Genomic DNA, 18,478 nt, shown 5'->3' with positions numbered 1-18,478 from the left:
CAATGCGCAGGCTGGAAGGTGGAAAGACCTTCCCCGGTTCTTCGTTCGCGAAGAGACTGGCCATTTTATGTGGCTGTACCTAATAATGGTTTAAACAGCTTTTGGAGCAGAAAAGCATTTGTAGAACCCTAGATCCAATTAAGGGTTCTTAGTATGCAGAACAGTTAACATAAAACTTAAGAGTTAGATAAAAATAAGGCATTACTTTCGAATGGAATAGAACCCCACGTTGAAACTGTTTGTGTTTTATTCACTTAGCTCCCAGGGAGCAGTAAGACAAGGGAGCAAAGATCTAAAACTAATTGGTGTTTGATGTTGTAGTGCTGTTATCATGACAGACACCCTGATCATTTTGAATAGGAACTGGCGTGTGCCTGTGACTATTAATGACTGTTTCCGTTCCTGCCACGTCTTGGCCAGCCTGAGCTAAAGTTTAAATCTTAGGGCATTTAACATCCCATGACAGCACCTTGCCTTGAGTGGAGAAACCCCTGTGTGACACAAACGTCTAGCAGCACAAGTGAGCAATCATACCCTTCTGGGCACACAGTCTGATACTGAGACAGGAACCCACCTCTGAAAAACAAAAGGCAAACAAAAAGAAAGGTTTAAAGGGAAATGTTTCTTCACTGTGTGACACAGTAGTGACACCATGTCATCAGTTATGCTTCTCGGCAGATTCACAAGCTATGGAAAAAAAGGAAATGAAATTAAATGAAAGCAATCAAACCTCAAAATAATGAGTTACAAAAGTATTTTTGAGACTGATTAAAACAGAGGGAGAGACACAGAAGTACTCTGTGCTGTGCTTTTATCTTCTGTGTATTTAACAGCTGCCACTAGGAGACACGCCTCTGAGCTGCTTTTGAAAGAGAGTTTGGGATTCTTTGTTTTTGCTTTGTTGTTAAACAGCTGAACTTTTTCCTCTTGCGTAGAGCACAGCTTTATCAACAGACAACTTAAATCTTAATGGTCATCTAAGTAAATACTTAACTGTAACGTTGATGATTGGTCTCTGCCTTTTCAGTACTACTGGAGCAAGTCCAGATGACTGTGTTATCACGAGCTCGACAAGGAAAGATACCAATGCAGGCAGGAAGAAAGGCAAAACAAGATTGTCCTTTTTACTCAGTTTGTGTCTGATTTGTTCACACCAAATAGCTCCGTCCTATCCATAAGTAGCACCTTATCATATGGAATATATTCTGCCTACCTCAATCCTTACTGTAAAATATGCACAAAACCAAAATGACAATTTAACTAACAACAACAAAATCAATAACATCCCTGTAGAAAGGGGTGTAGGGTTCTCTTTTATGCCCTACCCCAAAAAAATCAGCTGAGTCAGCAACAAAACTTCAAAGATAATGTAAATAATCCCTTTTCTACTGCAGACTAAGCTGGAGAGCCTCAATAAATTAGACAGTCTTTGCATTGCAACATCCTAGTCTATAATATTAAAAATATGAGTTTGTTGAAGTGCTACAACATAAACATTTGTATTGTTTGTTTTGATTGTTTTGTTGTTTGGGTTGGTTTGTGGCTTTTTTTTTTTTTTTACACAGATAAAAGCTAGTTTGTGCAAAAGTGAAAAATTTAAGTATCTTTCACCCTCTATCCAACTGACTCATATCAAATCCTATTTTATGGACTCCAGGAACCTTGCAGATTCTGTGTAGGGAAGGCTGGTGTGCCTCTTAAAGAAATCTTGTATTAAACACTGATGAGGTCAGCAGATTGTTGCTTTCAGATTTCATATTAATGGGAAAAGGCCATTCAGTAGCTCTTTGAATTTTCTTTATTCAGTGATAACTTCCAGCATATTATGAATTCTTTCTGTTCTAAGGGATTCATGTGAACTCAGCCAGCTCATTTACATCATCTTTGTTTTATACTTCCTACTTTCATATGTGCTGGAAGGTCGAGGATGCCTGGGAATTTGAGATACAGTTAAGAGACACATTCTACCTGTGGTCTTAAAAACAGTGCTGAAAACAGTGCAGCCAAAGTTGAACTATTACTCAATGAATCCACAACACACATCTAAAAAGCGTTTACGGAACTGAATTTCTGTCTGAAAATATGCAGACTGGGAAGAAAGTGGAGAATTCATTCCAAAAAGGTTCCTAGATTCAGGAAGGGCAGTATCGGGCTAGAGTTGCTCTTCTCAGAATCAAAGTGGAATCAAGCATTAAATAACCCAACTGTGACAAACATATTTATATCATAAATGAGCTTTTTACATAAAAAGTCTAAATCTAATTAAAGAATGCCCAATTCAGGAACACTTGCTAAGTACAAACAGCTGAATCCCCTCACCTCTATTGCAACCAAAACACAAGTTCAACTGCACTGCTGAAAAGAGAACATCCTTATCTGCTTCCATTTTGTAAAGCCCTTAATCTCTCTTGTCCTTTTCCTTTTCAAGTCTCAAATCTCTATCAGCGTGGAAGAGTGGGAAGACACTAAAGACACCAAAGAACAGTTTAGTTTTCGTGGTAATCACCGTAACTCAACCTCCAGTGATCAGTCTGACCACCCCCTGCTACGACGGAAGAGCATGCAGTGGGCGCGGCGGCTGAGCAGGAGAGCCCCCAGGCACTCGGGGAAAACAGCAGAGAAGATCAACCAGCAGCGAATGAACCTTTACAGGAGGTCAGAAAGACAGGAGCTTGCTGAGCTTGTGAAAAACAGAATGAAGCACCTGGGCCTTTCTCCAGCAGGATACGGTATCGCTGTTATAATACTTTAAAAACGGCATTAGCGTTTGGCAAGATGAGCTTATTTTTAAGAACTGAGGGTGCCAATAAACAAAATATTAAGTTTTTGTTTTGTTGGTTTAGGTTTGGGCTTTTTTTTTTTTTTTTCTTCACTTACTAAGAGTAACAGAATGGTTTTAGTCCGTTCTATTATCCCTCATTCTGGGGTTCAGATGGACGGCTCAGAAGGCAGCATGTCTGTCACACTTACATTTAGCATATGATATGTGTATGCTGAATGTATAAACACTGCCCTGTCATTGAGCAGCTGCACCATATTTCCACAAACGTGTTCAAATACATTTTTAAATTTAACCTCTCCCTAAAATATCCATCTGCTGAAGGCAAATGGGGTAAATTTCCTGCAGAATGGATAGTTTTATTTGTCTGCTTAACAACGAACATTCTTAATGCACGTTCAAAACATCAATAACCAATGGCAATAGCCAATTTTGACATCAATAGCAACATACAACCCAACAGGAGTTGTTATTGTTACTACTCATCCAAAATCAACTTAACTACAAGAGAAGGCTGCTACAGAACATATGGCTGTAGTTTTGCTTTATCTCTACATGTTAAATATGTAAATACAGTATCTTTTTTCCCACACTCCAAGTGGATAATTACTATTCCTTCTTTCTTTGTGTATTCTGTGCAACTCTCTGCAGAAAGATTCAGGACTCAGTATTTTGCAGGAGTTTCACAGGCCACAATAACATTTGATCAAGCACAAAGAAGTTTTATAAATTTGATTCATATTTATGGTAGTAACATGAAAACTTTGTTGTACTGCTTTTCCTGTCAAATCCTAGTTAAAAGCCAAAAGTAAACTTTCATTATTCAGATTTAGGATGATTATGTACCATCTACAGAACAGCAGAAACCCTTAAAAAAAAAAAAAGTCACTCTTCATTTTCAACACATCAGTACAAGAATAATTAAAAATGCAAGGAAGGCATACCAATTTCCATTTATACAGCCTTCACATTTCAAGCCGTTGGCATGGGTGGTAAAGAGAAATGCTTACTAGATAAATAAAAGAAGGGAAAAGAGATCTATGTTGACCAAATCTGGAAATGGATGAGAGTGCCATAGACCTGCACTTAACCTTGATCACTTGAACTCAACGCCAGCCAAGGATGAAAGTCCCTGTTTCCCACATACTTACCTATGCTGCAGGGCAGGCTGTTAAATCAGCTTAAAGTTGGGTTACATTCAGAATTGTTATGACTGAAAAAAACAGAAGAAGATTTTTAAAACATTCAGAAAGAAACCAGGACATTTTTTGAGCTGATAACTCAAAAGATAATACGCAAGTTTCAATTCAAGTACAGTTGAAAAGAGGTTGCTAAACTTATTTAAAATCACTCTGACAACCAGACACTTTTTGAGAGCTTTCTGTACCAAAGGGGATCTTTTATCAAATTAGTTTGTCAGAAATAATACTGTTTGCAATTAATTTGTAAATATAATTCATTTGGTATATTTTTTTGTGTCCTCTAGATGAAATGAATGATCATCAGAATACCCTTTCTTACATCCTGATCAATCCTTCTCCAGATACAAGATTAGAGCTGAACGATATAGTGTAAGTTAAAGCACCCATGTAAAAATATAAAGTCACAAGACCTGCAAAATTGCTGGTTTGCACTTCCTGCCTGAATTCCTTTTATTATCTTTCTGCTGGAAAATAACTCCAAACGTTCCCATAAACCTGAAAAAAAAAAGAAAAAAGAAAAAGGAACTTCTATTTCAATAGCCATCTAAATATACTATATATATATTAAAAATTAATATTCTCCTTAAATTTTTGCTTGTAATTTAGTTGCTCAGTCTTAATGGAAAGATCAACCCCATAAAATCAGTATTTTCAAATAGGATTTTATTACATAGATTCAGAGATAATTAAAGCGAATAGAAGTCTTCCCCTGAATATCATGTGATATTTATGCTTAAGATAATTCAAATACAAATGGCATGACCTTTAACACAGGCAGTGTTTTCACTTGCTTACCAGGAATTTTTGCAGGCTACATGATAAAAAATAAACACAAATTTGAACAAAATCAGAACGAAAAAGTTCTGAAAGCCAAGAATTTTAGTTTTGTTTAGCATTGTTTCTTACTGAAGAATATGTGACGGCTGTGTTAAGGTTCTTAGCCATTTCTGTCTTTGGTTTGCTCTACTAACATGCCCCATCTGCTCCACGGGCAAGAAACCAGAGAGCCCAGCTGTGCAGGGGCCTCCACATCACTGCTGACCCACCTTATTGCTTGCTCACAAGGAGGAAAAGTTGTTAGAGAAAGAGTCCAGCTCCAGAATGTCTGCCTACACCAAGATTATCAACATCTGGCTTTTAATAATTGAGTACAATGACAAGAACTATCCATTGCTGTCTTTTAGAAACAACTCTGTGGATTGCTTGTCCCTTTTTTAAGGTATAATGAATAAAGGCAGTGCATTAAGAAATACAGTTCTTAGTAAAGGACCTGTCAGTTTAAGTAAGTTTTCACTGTGCCTGGTCCATGCACATAATGTGTAGGCAGCCAAAATGTGAAAAAGCTTTGTTATTAGCTCCTAAAGTGAGTGATGCTACCAAGTTACCCAACAGGAATTAGACTAAGCACCTTCAAAGTAAGTCTCTCTGTCTTCCTCAGATCTTTTCAACATTAAAACTCTATGCACTTATCCTTGCTTGCACCACATTTTAAATAACAATTGTAATTTCTTTTTGTAGATACCTGATCCGACCTGATCCATTGACTTATGTTCCAAATGCTGCACCCAGCCGAAAAAACAGCTTCTGCAATACAGTGGGACAAGACACCAGGGAGGAAACACAACTTTGATATGTATTTCATCACAAAATTAAGAGACAATTTTATACACTTGTTGTTTCCACTAACCATTTTGAAAACTGAGCGGTACATTTTATTCAGATTTTGGAAACAAAATGACAGTGGGTAAGTGACCAAATGTAGAAATGTGGTGCCTAGAAACTCTTTATTTCAGGGATTGTCAGGCTTGTGGCCTGTTCAATACGGTAGTTGAACTTTGTCAGCCTAACAGAATTATGACACCTGTTGCTATTTAACCAATATGAACAAATGTCAGATTCCATCATATGTTTTGCTTAGATGCTTCTAAGCGTATTTATCAAGGTGACAGCATGTCAGTGACTAAGCTTCTGATCTACATCAGATTATCTGATGCCCATAGAGAGACAATGGATAATTTGTAGTAGCAAATACATTAATACCTAAAGCTGCCAGCAAGGCTTTGCGTGTCAAGAATTCAGTCTTTGAAACAATATTCAATCTCAGCCTGCCATCCACTTGTATTAGAACAGGCTAGTTTAAGTCCCATTTTAGTGTCCAGGACCTGAGCATTAGTTCTTTGGGTTTACACATATCAGGTTGAATTACACAATCCAGTCACTCCACAGAGGCTGAGATCTGAGACACATCCAGTGAAAGAGGAGCCCAACTGGAGGAAAATCCCTGTCATCTCCCACAGGCAGCCCTCTCCAGACTTGCCAAACACAGGGAAGGTACTATCTGTGTGAAGCTGCACACAATGGTAGCTCAGGTGAAATGCAACCCTTTGAACCTTAGTGAGTTTGTCTAGAGAAGCCTGAATAGATAATAACACAGAAGTGAGAACATCCCTCCAGGGAGTGATTCCTACCACAAGTCCTTTCCATTTTCATGAATATGCCATAACTGAAACTGCCTAAAGCATGTACATGCCCAGTCATCCAGATTACCTGAATGTGATACATTTTCATAAGAAATCATGTATCCCATTAATGAAATTTTTATCTCATTCCATAAAATGAATGTAATTCCACATGATGTGAAAAAGCATTATGGATTTAAAAACTCCGTTTTGGCACGAAGTACCCAAGAAAGCATCTGCTTGTGCATGAAACACCTGGAGCTGTTACAGTATCTCCAGTCTCTGTGCCACAATTGGTCAGGCTTTCTACAGAATTCAGCCACAACTGGTCAAGCTTTCCATAGAATTAAGCACGCCTGTACATGACCATCCAAAATCATGTTCTTGCTCTGCCATTTGTCACAAACGGGGAAGAACATACTTAAGGTTTAAAAAACCCTACTATTACAATAACCTACATAAAACCAGTACAAGAAATTTGGCAGTCTTCTATGGAAAAATTGATTATTCTTTGAATATCCTTGATGTCCTACTTGTACAAAAAAATCAGAATTGTTTCGATTCTATTCTGTATTCATTGATAGAACTACATTCTATTTCTGGATCAAAAAACAAACAAACAAACAAAAAAACCCCTACAACCAAGCTGCAACTCATGGATTTGTCTATATTTATCAGCATTGTAAGGATGTTGAAATCAAGTCACATTCATATTAGGAATGACATCAAATCTGCTGTTAACTCCTCCCTTCCTCTTCATCCTTCCAAAATTTAAATAATCTGTTCCATCTTAATTCAGAAATCCTAAAGCTACAATTATGAAAAACCACAGAGGTCTCAGAGTGGACTGAAGCTCTCAGAAGACCAAGAGTACCTGTTTTAACAGGAAAAAGGATAGCTGGAAAGTAGTTCTTCAGCAGCTTTTCCTATACTGACGTATTGAAGCAGCATCATGGCCCAGAAGGGTTTCAGTGGTTCTCCTTAGAGTCCATTATTATTCAGTGTTTTTCCACACAGTCATTTATCAGATTATTCTGATGAAATATTTCAAATGGGCACTGTGGGGAAAGAAGACAATTCAAACAGCTGCACAGACTGAAGTCTACAGTTTTTTTAAAAAAACGTATATGGTACAGCATCTTGTCCAAGACCAGTCATAGAAGTTATCCCAGAAAAGTCTACATGTGCAGTGTGAATCACTTTCTATTTTCCTTGGTTTTGGGGAGAATACAGTATTCCAGTTGAATATTAAAAAAAAAAAATACAAATTTCTGAAAAGTGTTCACTCCAAAATATTAGCAAGATCTTTTGTTTCATACCAAAGGCTTTTGTAACGGAGTCTCAAGGAAGAAAACAGGATTCCAAAAACATAGCTCCTCTCCAGCAGGCAAGCCAGATAGCCTGGGATTCACACACTGTTTCACAGGCATTCTCTGTTCACTGCCTATCATATGCACCACAGATTTAAGGACTCTCTGCCAAAAGGATCTATAGCTAGGACTGGAGTCCTCACATTTAACAGCCAATAAAGCAGTATAAACAAGCAGTCAGGTGTGTCCATTTTCCCATTCAACTCAGCAGAATTGCTGCTCAGCTAGATGGGAAGAGTAGCATCTAATGTGACCTGATATTTCTCCAGGCTTAATGGATTTCTAATTGCTCATTAGCCCCAGAAGATTTGCTAAAGCAAACACAAAGACAGCTGGAGACACTTGCACTCTTTAAAATGAATGCAAGACAACCTTTCTGAACAAAACACTTCAAAATCTACCGGAAGACAAGCAAGGTAATAAAAATTAACAACATCATCTTATGAAGCAGAAGTTCTAATAACCCATGAATAATATACCACAAAGTTCAGTTATTCAGAATAATACTGCCCTTCATGTTGAAATCAGAACAGCTTTGCTTCCTCTGGAATATCTTCACAGATAGACTCCATTCTAGTGGGATTTAGACCTTTCAAAAACCATCCTAAGCACCATATAAACACTGAATGAGACAGTATGCACATTCCTTCAGTGACCAGGGAGGAAATTCTTTAATGGTCATTCTACAGGCAATCTTATGTTCACATGCTTTCTTTCCTCATAATTATCAGAAACATAATACAAACCTATCTGGACTGGAGACCAGATTGGGGAACAGTGATCTTTATGCTCAATACTGGAGAAGGGATGATGAAGCTCTAGAATGAGCAGGGTCAAATGACTACTGAGCAGAGGAGTTTGATCTGGCAACAGTTCACTCAGTAAAGAGAAAAATCTAGACCTATGCAAGAAAAGACTGTATCTATCTGTGCTTGAATGTAAGCATTTTTCCTCCTGATTCACTCCTGTCAACAGCCCCAAGATGTCCATCTTCCCCAAAACTACCTTAACACAGCCCAAGCAGTTTGGTACCCAGAGTCAGTCCCAGTGAGGGAAGTTCTAGCAGTTAATAATTGCTTCATTCTCACAAGGGAATGCTCAAGCAAAGCCAGACCTACCTATGAAAATGTGTTACCTAGTCTGCAATAAAAAGTCACGAGAACTGTTTCAATGGAATGCAGTGTGTTTCCTTAACTGTTTCACTCCAATTCCACAACACACATTAATTCACATACAGAATAAAAAGCAGAGTTTGAGTCTTTAAAACCTGCAGCAGAGGGAGTTAGTGAACTTGTCATGAAATTGTCTTCGAAATTAAAACAAGTTATTTCCCAGCATACATAATTCCTCTCTCACAAAGAACTTCCTACAACTACTCTTAAACAATTTTAAAGTATACAAATATATATCACTGAATGTTTCCTATACCTCTTTATTTACCAGTGCACCAAAAAACTACTAACAAATAAATTTCAGACTCCAGCAGTGGAGGAAAACTGAAATGACATCAAATGCACCAGAAGTAACTCACAATTGTGTGTTACTGGCACTGTAACACAAGGACTGACAGCAACTGTTCTGTAATTTTGAAAAACTGATGCATGAGATTTTGCTTCACTGAATTTCACTTGATATCCAGCAGAAACCAGTCCTAGAATCTGGAAATCAATAACAAGGAGCAGCTCTGTGCAGGTTCATCAAGCTGTACGAGGTTATCATAACACTTTTTCAAGGCAGCGCTATAAATGCAGAATTTATAAAATAAAGCGATCTGCATAAAATATGGTTGCATATTCTTGATACTATATTAGAAACAGCCCACCCCCACTTTGAAACAGCCATACATTGAATAAATGTCTAAAGAATGACATTTCAAATTTTCAGCCACTGTTCCTTGTGCTTGATACAGAATATGCATTGCAGGGATATAGGATAAGAGTTACTAATTTATATTAAGTTATGAGAGGTGACCAAAACTTTGCTTATTTTCATCTTTTGAAATTAATCCAAAATATTAATGATGATTTTGTTATATACTTCATTACTGCCTACACTACCAATGCAACAATGTCAGTAATGGTAATTCAAAACAAGTATAAACTCCCATGACCTCTGAAGAAACTTGAAATATTTCCACTTGATTTTGTTAGAAACAAACACTTGAAGTCTTTGAGTTTTAAATGAAGTTTTCTGTATGTTTTGCAAAATCTAGACTTTATACTGTTATGATTTGCAAATGGCCCATTCCAACCAAGGAGATACACTGGGAGACAAAGCATAGAAATAAAAGATTAAATACTTTGTGTGCATGAGGTATCTCAGACAAATTGGGGCACCCCAAATGTGATTATACACAGGGCTCCTATACATTTTAGGCATACAGGTGCAACATTAGACTAATCACTATCACCCACACTACCAATTACTAATAATAGTAACATTTCTCTAGATCATTTCCTATTTCTTTCGTCCTTTCATCAGTATGGGGTGGCCAATGAACTACTTAATCTCTCTGAAAATCCTGTAGCTTTGAACAGGTTGGTACTTACTCCTGCTAGGAGTTATAAACCCTCACTGCTTCCACAACTGTGCAGTGGTATGGCAGATTCTAAATAAAAGCAGAGAATTGGTATATTTATGTCTATTATTTGGACAACTGGAAAGTCTTTGTTAAGGCAACCAATTCTGCTGCTTTTGCATTCAGCTTCAGCTTGTGGTGAAACCTCTATTACCTTGTCTTATAGAATCATGGAATCATTAAGGTTGGAAAATACCTCCAAGATCATCGAGTCCAACCTTTGACTAAACACCAGCATGTTCAAGACCAAGCTGCATATCCATTAGACTAATCAACTATGATAAGTTAATTATAAGCTTTTAATATTAAATGGAACTGTTTCTGTCCACATTTCTAGCTCTAATTCACTAGCACAGGATATCATGTATACTTTCTTCTTCAGTCACACTGAAATGCCATACCAGTAAATTTAATGGCGCCTAGACAAGTTATATCTGAGCAATATAAAATTAACACATTAAATTATTATAACTTGCTATTGAAAAATTAGTTTCATTGTATCTTCATTACTTTTTCTTCAGCAGAGTTCATATGATCTCTTACCATATTTTAAAACAGTATAGGAATTAATTGGCGCTTCATCCAAAACAAAATAAGGTACCAATCAGTATTCACTCAACAGAGAAAGCCTGCTGAATGGAAGAAAAATCCTTGGAATCCAAACTAATACAAAACCTATACACCTAATTCAGGATGTCCCTGAACCTTCAAAGTTATTACTACACTGATGCTCTGTTTCTAAGAAAACATTTGCTGTTTTGTTTATTGTCAAAGAAGGATCCTAGGATGCTCCACTATGGACCTTTCTCCTCTAACATATGTGTTCCTTCTTTTGCAGTGTTTCCCAACAAAATGTGTGCTTATATGGCCAAACGAGATGAGATGTAATTATATTACTGTACCAACACAGAGAAAAAGGGACCTTGATTCTGTTAAACAATGAATGTCCAGGTGGACCTACTGTTTCTATTCCCTTTGCATTAAGACAAATCCCTGTGTAAGCATCCTCAAGATGTGTATATTTAACTGGTCAAGAAGCACTGACAATTTTTGCAGCCAGGTCTCCAGAAAAGATATTGCCAATTCCTGAACAAAAAGGGTGGTATTTGTCACCTGGGAATTCTTCTGATATGTACCATTTCCTGTCTTTATTCCCAGCAGGCTTGTGCCACTGCAAAAAGAGACAACCCACTTCATGCCCATTGCAGTTTTAAGAGTTATTATAACGTCCAGGAAGTCCTGTTGAAACATATTGTGATATTGCTCACTTTCTCTCATCAGTAGGCCCTCATTTGCCCCCTTGGTCTCAGTGCCAAGCATAAACAACTGAACGACATCAACACCTGCAACCACAGCTTCAGTTCCCCAAGTCTTTCAGATGGAATTTCTGTGCTGAGTTTCAGCAGCTCTTGGTGCTATCAGCAATAACAAGAAAAGTGTTTTATCTTTACACTTCTCTCTTTCATTAATAACAAACGTAAAAGACTGTGTTGAAGTGGCTGTGGTTTTATTCTCCAATTTCTCATTTTGAGCTGGTAGTTCTCTGTTTTCTTTCCCTAAAACTTGTTTGAAATTTGTAAAAATGTTTTTATTTAAAATCTTTTCCATCTGAAGATCATCATACCTTTTGGCAAAAAGATTGTATTTTTCTTCTCTATCATCCCTGCTTTAAACTTTATATCAACAAGGCAATCAGAAACAAGTAAATTAAAAAAAAAACAAACCAAAAAAACAACAACACAACAAAAACTCCCAAAAAGAAAAAAAACACCAAACCAACAAACAAAAAGAAACAAACAACAACAACAACAAAAAAAAAATAAACAAAAAACCTCCCACAGAAAATCAAACATACTGCTGTGCAAGAGATGAAGAAAATAAGAAAAATATTTCTCTTAGTGCAATTGCAAGGAGAGGAGAGGAATCCGGTACAGTATTTCATGTTGGCAGCCTTGAGAGAATGCACAAAAAGCATCCTTTTGTCAGAAGAGGTAATTTTTAGTTGTTTTCCTTAGTGACACAGGAAGATAAAAGCAATCTTCAGGCTTCTGATTCTTCAGGATTCATTTTTTTCTTATTAGTTTTATTAAAAGTATCCTATGATTACATATTAGAATAAATTGTAAACACAAAACTTTAAAATATCCAATTTTCAGGCTTTTCTTCGTAAGAGAAGTATAGTATCATAAAGACAGTAAGTCATAAATAAAAATAAATAAATAAACAATAATTGAATCATCCAAGGTTAATGAAAGATTATAACAGTTTATGGATTCAAAGCATTGGAGGCTGTTGTGATAAATCACATGACGGTACCTTGGTCATTTAAAATTTGATAATGGGTTGAAAATGATTGTCTAGGCCATATAAAATGTTAATGCAGATAGAGAGTTAGCATTTCCAGAGGGGAACTTAGCCTGGAAAAATGTGTAAGTTAACTGTGTTGAAGGTTTTTCACAAACTGATCTCTAAAGGGTTCTCTACATGTATTTGAAAGGGAGCTGCAAAAGTACAGTAAGTCAGAGTTTTTCTAATTTTTTGTGCCAAAACACTATTTAACAGATGCCACAATCAAAGAGCAAATTTCAGCACTTCCTGCCATCATATTTTAAAGCCCAGATTCGTTCCAGTCATACAATCACTGTAATTTTTTACAGATTCTTTAGCAGTTTCTTGCTATTTCACAAAAAATGACAGATTTAGAAGGACTAAAATAGTCAGGAATTCTACCTCTGTGCACACAGAGAACCTGAGAACAAGCTTACTGGCCCTCGAATTTCTGATCCAAGTATTTTCCAGAGGAATCGTGAATTAACACAAAGGATTCTATTTGAAAAGGTAAAAACACTCTGCCACTTGTAGCAATGAAGAGCCAATCTACGAAATGAGATTGGACTGAACCATTTAAAAATATGCAGTAGAAATGTAAAGTAAGAATTAATTCATGCTAAATTATAACGTAATCTGAATCAGATATAGACCATATAATCTGAATGTAGATGTGTGGTGGATTACTCTTGGCCAGCATCCAAACACTCACCCACCTGCTCTCTCTTCAAGTGGACAAGGAATAAATATATTGCTGATTAATATACATTTGGATAGCAAGAAACAGAGATGAAAATAATAAAAAAATAAAATACCTCCTCCCCATCTTTTCTTGGGCTCAACTTCACTTCTTTTTCTGCCCCTGCAGCAGCAAAAAGTGGTTGGGGGTTAAGGTCCCTCCCTACTCCTCTTCCTGTTCAAAAACATCTGCTCCACTGTGAGCTCTCGAAGGGCCACAGTATCTTCAGGAAATGTCCAGCTGCTGTAGGCTGAGAGAAAAAGCACATAAACATATTCTGTGATGAACTGGTCAACAGTTTAACTAACTCACACACCTATAAAACATTAAGAACACAGCGAGTAATGGCTTAGCTCTAGCAATCTTCCTTCTTATGTTTTTAGCTCTTTAGAAACTGTGCATTTTGACATAATACATACTAAACATCCAGTATCCAAAAAAAAAAAAAACCAGAGTAAAAAAAATTAATTTAAGAAAGAACGTGGGCAGTGTGACATCAGAAGGTGAGAGGCATTTCTGTATCCATAAATTGCTGTGCTGCTATTTGAAATATGAGAACTTCAGCCCATGAAAATTAGAGAGCAAAAGTAATTTCCAATGTTCTAAGTGTACTGCTGCGTGGCAGTTTTCTTGATCAGGCTAAAAATATTTTGTAAAAGTCTTTGACTTCTGTTTGTTTTGATAGAGCAACTGTATTAGATGAAATCCTGGTTCTGTTATGGAAATAACAGGAACTTCTTACTAAGAAGATTTTTCTAACAGGCTGCTAGAATATTTATTGTTTCAAGTTTGATTGAGCTGCATTGAGTTATTACAAGATTAGTAGAGAATTCATGCTGCAGAAAAGCAAACAGTACCTATGTCTGAAAAGATAATTACAGTTTATCTTGCTTATGACTTTTTAAAATGCCAAGAAGCTCTCAAAGTACAAAACTCCTTTCCTTTTAAAATTCTTTCCAGGAAAAAGAAAAATACTTTAAAAATAAATTCTTACCCACAGTAATTATCCATACTATTAAACCAAAAGAACTAGAGCCAATGAAAATTATTTTTCTAAAACCCACTGTGTAGCAAAATGTCATGTGTATTAAGCTGCCTTGGGACACACTGGTTATCCAGATTCACAAGCATTTAACTGCATTCCAAATTTAAAATTACTTCACATGTGCTGAAAAAAAGCCAAAATTAGGCCTTAATAAAATAATAAAAAGGATGAAGGAGAATAGAACGTAGTAGAGAAAAAGAGGAAAGGAATTAGAAAAAAGAAGAAAGGAAATTAATATGTTACTGCTTGTTTCCACTCCTGTTTATGTTATTTTTGTCCTATTTATCTAAAAAAGACAGATTTGACAGGTCATGAGTGAAAATCTACGTCACCAAGTTCTAATTCCTACCCTGTCTCATCTGAGATTTTTGGAAGAATTTAAAAATAAGACAAACCAACCCTTCACATTCCAGCAGTGCTTTGATATTTCCCTGGCTTCTTCAAGCAATGAGTTTTGAAGTCCAGTCCTTTCAAGGTGGTCCCACAAATGGCGAATTTCAAAGTAATCTTTTGAGAAGATGATACACTATGTTTGAAGATGCAAACTGAAGGCTGCCAGAAAGCATGAGATAGCTTATTTAATCTAAAATTTCCAGCTGCCAAACCAGATCATAATATCTCAACTACTTCGTTTAAGTTTACTTAAGCCAGCTTTTAGGCAAATCAACTACATATAAAAGGACGAGCTGGGAAGTGAGAGAAGAGCAGGAGGTTCACCCATCCAAATCAAAGGCAGCTTTTTTCTGGAGAGCGGGCTCAGCTCAAGGTTCTGTCATCTCTCTCTCTCTTAGGAAGACTGGGCTGCATAAAGTCCAGGGCACCCCCCTTCTGCTTGACCTGTAAGAGCTCCCAGGGATGAACATGGAGTTAACAAGATGAACCAATAACAGTTTCACCCCTCTTTTTTTAAACCTGTGTCTCATTTCAAACACACACACTGCAATATTTGGAGGATTAATTTGGGCATCTCAGTGACACTTGCTCTCAGTGGTTATAAAGAGAAGCAGGGATATTGCGGTTTCTGCCTGTACTAATTTATTCTTGGGTTACAGGTGGAAAAAAAAAAGTCTTAAAACCACATAAATCTAGTTGTACTCCGTTTTACCTGCACCACTTGGTTTCCCAGAGACCCCAGGCAATCCTACCATGGATTACACACTAAACTCATGCAAATGTGTCTTGCTGAGACATCATATGCATTGGTGACAGAGAGAAGACAGTGAGGAAGAAAAAAAAATATTTATCTTGGTATGTATTGTTGGTAATATATACATTCAGATATTCCAAAATTTGAAATTAGGTTTTATTTTGTGTAAAAGGTGTGGTTTGTGCATCTTTAAAACCACTTTCTCTTACAATGGTTACAGCAGTTTGAACAGTGAAGGGATTAATAAACTGTGAAGGGAATGAAGCACTTTACATAAAGCACTGAAGTATATTAATAACAATTTAAATTATGTAAAGAACATATGGAATCAATCTAACATATGTATAAAGTATTTGTTTTCTAATGTTCTGTAAAATCTTTGTATATGTACTTTTCTGAGTTAACCTCATCAAAATGCTACCAAACAGAAATACTACTTTTTTTCCTCTGCAATATTTATATATTTTGAAAAAAAAAATCAGGAATATATGAAACACTGAAGAATTTTAGGTTCCTTTTCACTTTATAGAATTGCACTTCAAATTTAAAAAAAAACTTTCCAGGAGAAACAGCTATACTAGGATTTGCTTGTCTCTAGTTAGCTGCTATATAATTTATTTCTTCAAGTACACACAGAAATATGGCTGCTAAATACTTAATCACGTATAAGCAGCAAAATTCCCTTCCTGTTTCCTGTTTATATGCAAGTGAAGTGCAATAAAATTTGTCATAGGACAAAAAGGGAACACACTGTACATGAGGATCCAAGAATTTCTTGCTAGTCTAACAGAACTGTCCTATCAAAAATAGTTACTAGTTTAAATCAATTATTATTTGCAAAAGGTGGTGTGGAGAGGGTGGGGAAAATAATTCTACACACAGTCCCTGTTATCTCCATGAAACCTTATTTTATTATGCTTGCTGTGTTTACTTTGAGTATTTCCTCCTTGTGCTCTTTGTTATGGCAAATCCAGTTTTACCCCGCTCCCAACGGAGGGTTCTTATAGCAACACGTAAGTAGTTACTGTCCACACTTCCTTATTTATCATCCCACATCTACAATCCCCTGTATTACACTATACGTTCAGGTCTGAGTCATAAAAGTTGCTTAACACAGAATGGTTATTTGCTGCAGAAACAAAGAAAAGTTACCATCATAAAAAGATGTTATGCCACATAGTTGCAATAAGCCAAACTAAGGTAAAACTAATTGAGTAATGGTAACCAATTCACTACACAACTTGCTGTTACAGCTTTAAAAAGTTCCACCCTATCCTGTTAAACTGACCTGAAGAAGGAAACAGTGTGTATCTTTATATGGAATCCAAGCAAGGGTGTGCTTAGGAGCACAGTACAGAGGATGATCTTAGTGCTGTGGTAATTTGCTATGTTGTGTCTGCAGGTTTTTTTTAAAGAGAATTCATTCAAGCCTACATGGGAATTTCTGAAAGGTCCCAGTTGCCCAGTCTCCCTTAAAAGATTCCATCATTTCTTACCAGCAAAGATGATGAACACTGGGGAGCAGCAGTTCTGAAGGAAGACAACCTCCACAGTTTCAGGTTCTTTGGAAGACGCAAACAGAATATATTTATTCATTTAGATAAAGAGAGAGGCTGAGTATGAGAGTTGGTTGAGTTTTTGTTCTACAGATATCCACAGAAAACTGAACAGAGACCTTAACATGACTTCTAGACCACAAGTTGCGCCAAAACAGTATCAGTTTTAACCAAGTCATTTCTGATGTCTGCTTGTACTTTTCTAAACTGCATTTAAATAATTTAAACCCCTTAACCTTCCAAAGCATCTATTTAATGCCTCATTACTTTGCCTATTTCTCTAATCCAAAGTGATATTCCCATGCTACTTGAATTCATTACCTCTTGAAGCACTGAAAACAAACAGTCTTTTGCTCTGTGGTAACTTTTACCCTGTCCCTTCTCAGATTTCACTTGACATGTTTTCTGAACTTCCAACCATTCACATTCCTCCTCCTCACTTCTTTCCAACGGGTTGGTATCTCTCTGAAAGGACTAAGGGGACTCATTACTTCAGGTGAAACCTTATGCTAGTGGAGGAGAATAGAAGGATTGCTTCATGTGTCCTCCAGGCTTTCTCCCTGTTTGTACACTTTGGGGCACGCTTTTTTTTTTTTTTTTCCCTTCTGTAACTATTAGATTGTTGATCCACATGACCTGCTTTTGCAGTAACAGGTATAGCTTGTGACCTGCTCCATGCTGGGACCCACTTGCACACAGCTGGTCAGCTTAGCCAACACGCTACATTTGTTTCTCTTTATCTCAGACAATGCCCACTTTACCCTACTATTCACAATCTCATTATTTTTATGATGATTTACATGATCAATACAGAATTCCATGTTCATAAGATGCCACTGCCAGGTAGTCTCTGAGACTGGCTCTCTAGACATTTATACAATCCCCTCACGGCACTTCCATCTGCCCCGTAGCTCCTTATCCAGCGATTCTGCCCTGCTCTAACAATTGTGACAAGCACCCTGTCATTAGATCATTGGCTGCTTACCCAAAAATGTGAGCGTAGTGATTGTGAGCCCCTTATTTCTGACAGAGCAGTAAGTATCTTCAGTGAGCTTGCAGTGCTTTTACATAAATTATGGAACTGTTATAGCTTCCACTGTAGTCCCTTCAGGCCCTTTTCTGATTTTAGCTTTAGAAACCTGTGTGATTATTGTGTCAGATCTGCAGATGGAGCACTAACCATCCTGTGAATATTTCTTATCTATATGCTTCATCACGTAAGATACTTGACACTTTAAAGATATACATAAGTACATTATTTCATGTAATAATTCA

The 18,478-nt window shown here is 36.8% G+C and overlaps 1 protein-coding gene across 8 annotated transcripts in view; it reads left to right on the top strand.

Moving 5' to 3' along the window:
- Positions 1–8,716, top strand: part of KCNT2 (potassium sodium-activated channel subfamily T member 2) — a 118,180-nt gene extending 109,464 nt beyond the window's left edge. For all 8 annotated transcript variants that reach the window (XM_027880374.1, XM_027880372.1, XM_027880375.1 and 5 more), the window contains 3 exons: positions 2,429–2,729; positions 4,266–4,350; positions 5,500–8,716. In XM_027880374.1, the coding sequence (XP_027736175.1) occupies positions 2,429–2,729; positions 4,266–4,350; positions 5,500–5,611 (498 nt within the window). In that variant the 3' untranslated portion in view covers positions 5,612–8,716. The remainder of the gene's footprint in view (positions 1–2,428; positions 2,730–4,265; positions 4,351–5,499) is intronic.
- The last annotated feature ends 9,762 nt before the right edge of the window (positions 8,717–18,478 follow it).

This window comes from Empidonax traillii, unplaced genomic scaffold (assembly GCF_003031625.1).
Source record: "Empidonax traillii isolate 1590-97213 ecotype Southwest subspecies unplaced genomic scaffold, ASM303162v1 scaffold69:size3087049, whole genome shotgun sequence".
Lineage (NCBI taxonomy): Eukaryota > Metazoa > Chordata > Aves > Passeriformes > Tyrannidae > Empidonax > Empidonax traillii.
This window is presented reverse-complemented; position numbering and strand designations above follow the sequence as displayed.